The sequence below is a fragment of the Hemitrygon akajei genome, chromosome 4 (genome assembly GCF_048418815.1).
Source record: "Hemitrygon akajei chromosome 4, sHemAka1.3, whole genome shotgun sequence".
NCBI lineage: Eukaryota > Metazoa > Chordata > Chondrichthyes > Myliobatiformes > Dasyatidae > Hemitrygon > Hemitrygon akajei.
This window is the reverse complement of record NC_133127.1, coordinates 132,789,899-132,797,463: the sequence shown is the minus strand read 5'-3', so window position 1 is coordinate 132,797,463 and position 7,565 is coordinate 132,789,899. Positions and strand designations below refer to the sequence as shown.

Sequence of the window (7,565 nt, the reverse complement as noted above, 5' to 3'; positions counted from 1 at the left end):
AAAAATATAAACATATTGTCGTTGAGCTTTAACTCTGCACTAAGTCACAGCAATGTAGCATAGATACAGGTCCTACGGCCCAACAAGTCCACGCAAACCATGATGCCCACCCAGCTTGCCCCACCTTCTGGAGTTTGGATCATTTCTCTCCAAGACTCGATCCTCCACATTCCTATGTAAGTGCTTCTTAAATAATGCTATTGTATCTGCCTCAGCCACTTCTGGCAGCTCAATGCATATAGTCGCCACCTCTGAGAGAAAAATTTGTCTATCGGGTCCCATTTAAAATGTTCCTCCCTTATCATAAATCTGTGCCCCGGGTTTTGGAATCCTCTATCCTGGGAAAAGACTGTTACCATGCACTTATCTAAGCTTCTCATAATTTTCAGCATCTCTATAAGGTTGATCCTCATCTCTTATGTTCCAAAGAACAAAGCCCTAGCTGGCCAACTTCTCCCTCTTACTCAGGCCCTCTATTCCTGGAAAGACGCTCATAAATCTTCTTTTGCACTCGTTTCATTTTAGTCACACCCTTCCTATAACAGAGTGACTAAAACTGTACACAGTACTGCATTGTGTGGCCTTCCCAACAACTTATACAATCGCAACATAATATTGCAAGCCCTATGCTCAGTGCCCTGACTGATGAAGGCCAGTGTGCTAAGTGCCTTTTTCACCTCCCTATCTACCCGTGACGTCACTTTCAATGAATTATGCACGTATTCTTGAGTCTGTCTGTTCCATCACACTCCCTCGTGCCCTATCATTCACAGTATAAGTACTATGTTGGTTTGCCTCTCCAAGTTGTATCACCTCAAGCTTCTCTGTATTTAAATCCATTCTCCAAACTCAGCACACTTCCCTAATTGTTCAAGATCCCCTTGTAATCTAGGATAATCTTCTTCACTATAAATGATACCTCTTAATTTTGTGTCATTGGCAAACTTACTGATTAAGGCTAATGCATTTGTATCCAAATCATATATATCCAACACCGACCCCTGCAGTAGACCACTAGTTACTGGCCTCTATTCTGACAAACAGCTTTCAGCCAGCACCCTCTGCTTCCTTCAAGTCAATTTTCAATTCACCTCACTAGCTCTGCCTGGATTCCATGGGACCCCCCCTTTCAGACTGACCTACCATACAGGATCTTGTCTAAATCCTAACAGACAACATTCACTGCCCTACCCTCATCCAGCTTTTTGGTTACCTTTTCAAATAAAACTCTACAAGGTTTGTCAAACATGATTTTCCACACACAAAGCCAAGCTAACACCTCCCAATCAGATTCTGCTGACAGGTCATATTCCTCAGAATTCCCTCCAGTAAACTCTGCACTAATAATGTCAGGCGGACTGGCCTGTTGTTCCCTGGACTGTTCTGAAACATTTTATTTTTACATGTGAAATATTAATTTGCAAAAAAAATTACATTGAATTCCACATATTACTTATTATGTCAAATCAAAGAAAATTAGTTATTCCCTAATCCAATTATACCTGATCTCATTGAGTGTAATTGTAAATGAGTTACAGTCGCAGGTGCTTAAAGACAGTAAAAGGACTGATCAGTATTTTCACACTTTTAACAATATTGGATTGAATTTCTCACAAACTTTCTCCAAACAGTGCTTTCTTTCCAGTTGTGCTTTCCAATTAGGCATTGTGGCTGGCAGTGAAAGGTCAGCCTCCACTGTAAATCTGGTAGGTCTGCTAGAAGATCAGCAAACAGGCTGAACTCAGATAAATTCTGAGAAGCATTGCGTAAGGCAGAATTTCTGTCTGACTCATGATTCCCAACATCAATAGGGATTCAAACAACACACACAAAATGCTGGTGGAACACAGCAAGTCAGGCAGCATCTATAAAGAGAAGCACCGTCGATGTTTCAGGCCGAGACCCTTCGTCAGGATTGACTTTGTCCTGACGAAGGGTCTTGGCCCGAAACGTCGATGGTGCGTCTCCTTATAGATGCTGCCTGGCCTGCTGTGTTCCACCACCATTTTGTGTGTGTTGTTTGAATTTCCAGCATCTGCAGATTTCCTCGTGTTTGATCAATAGGGATTACCTGTCCTGGAAGTGTTTGCCTGTTGGTGCAAATACCTGGACCAGGGACACTTGGACCTGGACTAGAGAATAAAATGGGATTAGTGTTAATTAATAGAGTCAGTTACTTGATGGTTGGAATAAATTTATTGGATCAAAAGACCTGCTTCCATGCTATATGACCCTGTAATTCTTTATGACGCTATAATGCCTCATTTAGATCGGGAATCACTCCTGATGACACTGTCACTTCATTCTTCACAGGAATTATCTCAAATTCCTTACCTCTCCTTGTTTCGTGGACCTGATTGAGGAGTCTACTCTCCATTTCTTGTGTACAGTCTGTGGTGTTGGTTTAAGATAAGCCAAGAATCATCTTGCTGGGGTGCGATGACAACATGCAAGGTACACGTGATTATTTAAAGGGTGTCATAATTGATGTCACAGCATGCGCAGTGAAAGAAAGTCACTGCTTACCCTGCTCATCAGTTTGGGTGGAAACAGGATGTTCAGTTCTTGCACACTAGCAGCTTGGTGTTAGATCCCCTGAGACTACTCTTTCTGGCTCTTCTTCCACCTTGGCCTGTGGCTCTTTCTCTGTCTGCAGTTCCACTCACACACCATCGCTGCAAGTTGGTAAATGGCTTTTCTACAATTATAACTGAAGCCCTGAGCAAATGCTGTACTGTAACAACTAGAAGGAAACCTAAAATCACCAACCAAAGATTTGCCTGATGATGGCAGAGAAGCTCTGGCACAGTCTCCTCACCGATAACTGTGGGTGCTTTTTAGAATGAACAAGTGCAACAGTTCTAAAGGTCAAGTTAACAGAAATTATCATTAATTGACACTGTAAAGAAGTTAAACATAATTGCCTTCTTAAGCCACATTACCTTATTTCCAAACTTGCTGAATTTGAGAGTTTCCACACACACAAATTCAGAATTACCAGCCCTCAGATAAGATTTAAATACTTACATCTGCTGTATAACACCATTTCTGCAGCATCAATGAGCCATAAATACACAAATACAATTACATTTCATTCTATAGTGTAATATAATCAAATATAAACTAATAAATTTTATACTTATTTTCAGCAAACTATTTTGCTTACTCATTGCCATTTTTGTTGAAGTTAATTTTCTAGTGCATAGTTCACCTACTTTATTAAATTTTATCTTGCATCAATAAAAGCAGCTTACCACAAGTAGGATTTTAAATTAATGAAAGGGACAGAAAACTGCAGTTTCCTATAAAAGATTAGAGTTTGAAGGATTTGTTGATGACTTTGCATAAAATTCACATTTTCTTATCCTTATTTGTATCTTCAAAATATATCGAAGGCTAAGGTGGGGAAAGGTCATTATCAATGGCATAAATATTACCAAAATGAAATAGAGTTCTTCAATCAAGTCCATTCTTCTGATCCAGGACCAACTATTGCCTGTTCTCCCTCTGAATCTAAATCTCCTACTCCTCGTTCCATTCTTTCATTCCAGATTTAGAATTGCTTATTTCATCTCATGGTTGTCAAAATGCTTTACAGTATTTTATTTTGGGGAAAATGCAGAAAATGTCATTAGTGCAACACATTTTCAATCATGCAAAACCCTAAATGTGCCAATCATTTCCCATTGTGTTTATTGCTGTGTTGGTAAACTGCCATTGTCCTTGGGTTCTGACGTAACCAACATTAATGGCTATTGTAGAAAAATTGAGGCCTCTGTGCACAATTTGCTGAGTGGAATCCCTGTGTTTATGCCTTAATGCATATATTAGATTTCTACAAATAGAATAAGTCACTAACATAAACATGAAGTAAATTTCTGATGCAAATGCCAGTTCCAAGAAACTTTTTGGTTTTGATTCACATTATCAAATACCCATCTTACAGGTTCCTTATCTCAGCATAGCTCATCCAAAAAGAACCCAAAGTAGAACTTAAGCATCTCCCAATCTTTAGGGGAGAGAATGACTGGACTGTAATACCTAAAAATCCAATAGCCAAAGAGCAGCAGAGTAGAGTTCAGGAAAAAACACATGTTAAGAGAAAAAAATGTGGCCATTGGACTGTATATTTTTTTAAAAATCATAAATAACTTACAAAGCAGCCACAACCAGATTCTCATTGACTAGCGTGCCACACGTTAGTGTGAAAAAAACCACTGGAGTAGTAGTGAAGAGCATGAATACTTAAAGCAAGATTTCCATTCTCATTCTATTATTTTAAAACTGTCGGTAATTTCTATCACTTCTTTGATGAGGTACTCTGCTTGTACTTTTTCTTCATGAGGTTGAAATATTGGCCCAGGAACCCAGTCCTGTTGAATTGATATTGATGAGAGGATTAGTGGTGAGTTCAGTCACTGAGGCTGTGTCTGGATAGATGATTTCTACAATAGTCACGTATGTTCCAGTCACAAAGCCAATGATTCCAATCAGTGCTATGCAGATGTCCTTCAGAAGCAACCAAATGGAGATGCCTTCTCCAGAAAAGGTAATGATCTCCAGAACGGGAGGGAAGATGAGGGCCAGAGCACTGCTGCTGACAGCTCCAACGAATGAAATCACTAAATCGAGTCGTGGAATTAAAATAGCTGTGGCACCTGGGTAAAAATAGAAAAAAAAAATCGAGTTTGATGAAAGAAACTACTAGATGCATAAAAACTACTTACTTATTGTCTAAAAAATGAATACATTAAATGTGAAAAAGAATAAAAATAAAGCATGTTGGAGAATTAAAACATTTTCAAAGTTGGAATACTGCTTTTATTACCAGAGCAACTTGAGACTCAATTTGTAGGACTCTTACTACTTAGTGAGAAGGTTATAGAGGTGAACGGGAGGTGGTTTATGGTTAGTTTGAGGTGTAAATAATATCACAGCTGCACTCAGAGGGGACATAAAGAAAGGCTTGTCCACTGGGTCTTTATGGATAGAACTCAAAAACAGTAAAACTGCAAACTACTCTGATGGGATTGTACTACAGAGACCCCAGTAGTCACTGGGACATTGAGGGAGAGATATGCAGACAGATTGAGGAATGTAGTAGAAACAAAAGAGTTGTTGCCATGGAGGACTTCAATCTCCCTAATATTAACTGGGACCTTCTGCATGCCAGAGGTTTAAAGGGGCAGAATTTGGTAGGTGCATCCAGAAGGACTTCTTAAATCAGTATGTCAATAGTCCAACAAGAGGAGGGGCTGACTGGACCTGGAGCTGGGTAATGAGCCTGGTCCGGTGACTGACCTATCAGGGGATGGTGAACACAACTCCTTGGGTTTTAAGACAGCCATAGATAACGGTAAGTATGGGCCTTGCTGGAGAGCATCAAGCTGGAGCAGGTCGAATTACGAGAGCATTAGGCAGGAACTAGTGAGAGTTAACTGGGAACAGCTGTTTTTTGGGCAAGTCCACATCTGACAAACATCTGGAGGATGTTTGCAGAGTACAAGACAGGTATGTTGTAGTCAGAGGGAATAACAAGGATGGCAAGGTAAGAGAACCTTGGATGTTAAGAGAAATTATGATTTTAGTCAAGAAGGAAAAATATATAAAGGCAATACAACAGAAGAACAGGAGATCAGTTGAACATATGGCTGAGATAGACAGATGGATTTTAACCAGCCAAATGTGAAGTGTTGTGCCTTTGTAGGTCAAGTGAAAAGAGGCAGTAGACACGCTAATGGTGCTGATGAGAAGAAGGACTTGTTTAGCCCCCTATATTAGTCGAGGCAGTGAGTTTATAGTCAGGAAGCTTTATAAAACTCTAGTTAGGCCACATATGGAGCATTACATACAGTTATGGTTGCCCCATTATAGGAAGGATGTCAAGGCTTTGGAGAGGGTGCAGAAGAGGTTTGCCTGGATTAGAGGACATGTGCTATTATAATGAGAGGTTGGACAAACTTGGGATATTTTCTTTAGTGTAGCGGAAGCTGATAAAGGCTTATAAAATTATGAGAGGCATTGATAGAGTAGACAGACAGTATCTTTTCCCCAGAGTTGAAATGACTAATACCAGAGGGCGTGCATTTAAGGTGAGAGGGAATAATTTCAAAGGAAATGTGAGGGGCAAGATTTTTTTTACGTGGAGTGCTGGGCGCCTGGAATGAGTTGCATGGGGTGGGGCGAGAGGCAGAAATATTAGAGACTTTTAAGAGATGTCTAGATAGGCACATGAACGTGAGGGAAATGGACGGATATGGGCACATTGTAAGCAGAGGGGATTAATTACTGTAGGTTAGCCTTTTAATTACTAATTTAACTGGTTCAGCACAACAGTTTTGGCCAAAGATTGCCGTGTTGTTCTATTTCTAATGTGGAGGTAATTTCTACGTTCATTAGTCTCCACATTCAGGAAGAGGCTGAAAGATGCTATTTGTATATACCAAGTCCTGATGCGTTTCTCCGTGCAAACCATGAATAGCCATACCAATATTTTATTTGATTGGTTTCTTAATATGAACAGCATCAAACAAGAAAATCAAAGAGGAGTTTATCATTTTCAAGATTAGTTTGGCTGTAGAAAATGGTAAATAAGTGTATAAAGTTACCTTTGCACTCAGATTAATGGAATTGTCTGGATATACAAAATATTGGAACAGTGACTGAACACATTGATAGTGTTGATGAAGTATTATAAGGAATGGGAAGCTAGTCAAAACTGGAGCAATATTTGCTACCTGGTTTTATTGGAGACAGCACAGAATGGAATTCCCTTACATTTATTGCCAGTTTCAGATCCCGATATCACTTCCAGTAAATACATTTTCATTCAGTTTATTCCCAAACAATGTGAATCTCTGCTTCTACGGTCTCACATGACATGGATGAGTACTGAATCACACACTCCAACTAGCAGTCTTAATAGAAATAATTTGCATTTCTAACAGCATTTTGATCTTATAGGCTTGACAGAAATACAATGTGTACACGATCTAAAGTGCGAATGAATATTTACAGAAATCAAGGCTGTGTATGTTTAATTACAAGCTTTGATTAATTAATATCTCACAATGTTAGTGAGATTGTTTAAACAGATGGAATAGCTTCTGGCAGAGGCATACATGGTAGAAATGTTTTATGTAGCCTCAAGGAATGCAAATTCTGAATTACCACTTGGCCAAACTAACTTATGTTTGTAAGTGTAGATACATTTTCCCAGTAGTGGCTGAATTTCTGAGTTAGGAACCTGCATTCTTGAACATTATCCATTCTCTAAATTGTAAATTGTTTGGGTAATTAGGTAATTGGCAAGGGCCAATAAAAACATTAGGATTAAGCAACAAGGCCATTGTTAGAGTGGGGGAAACTGAGGCTTTAGCTTAAGAGGCCTCGGCAAAAAGAGGCGGAGACTAAGGAGTCAGGACTTGGAGTGGGAGAATTTTACAATAACTTTTTAGTCATGGCAGATGAGCTAAGCCCCGTGTTGTGCCCCTCCTGTGCAATGTGGAAATTCAGGGATGCTACGTGAGCAGGAAGTCTGTACGGCTACAGTTCCCAACAGACCA

At 39.6% G+C, this 7,565-nt stretch overlaps 1 protein-coding gene across 1 annotated transcript in view; it reads right to left on the bottom strand.

Annotated features, from left to right (window-relative positions):
- Positions 1-1,986: 1,986 nt before the first annotated feature.
- Positions 1,987-7,565, bottom strand: part of slc36a4 (solute carrier family 36 member 4) — a 264,779-nt gene continuing 259,200 nt past the window's right edge. The window contains exon 11 of the mRNA XM_073043341.1: positions 1,987-4,658. Within this exon, the coding sequence (XP_072899442.1) occupies positions 4,339-4,658 (320 nt within the window). The 3' untranslated portion in view covers positions 1,987-4,338. The remainder of the gene's footprint in view (positions 4,659-7,565) is intronic.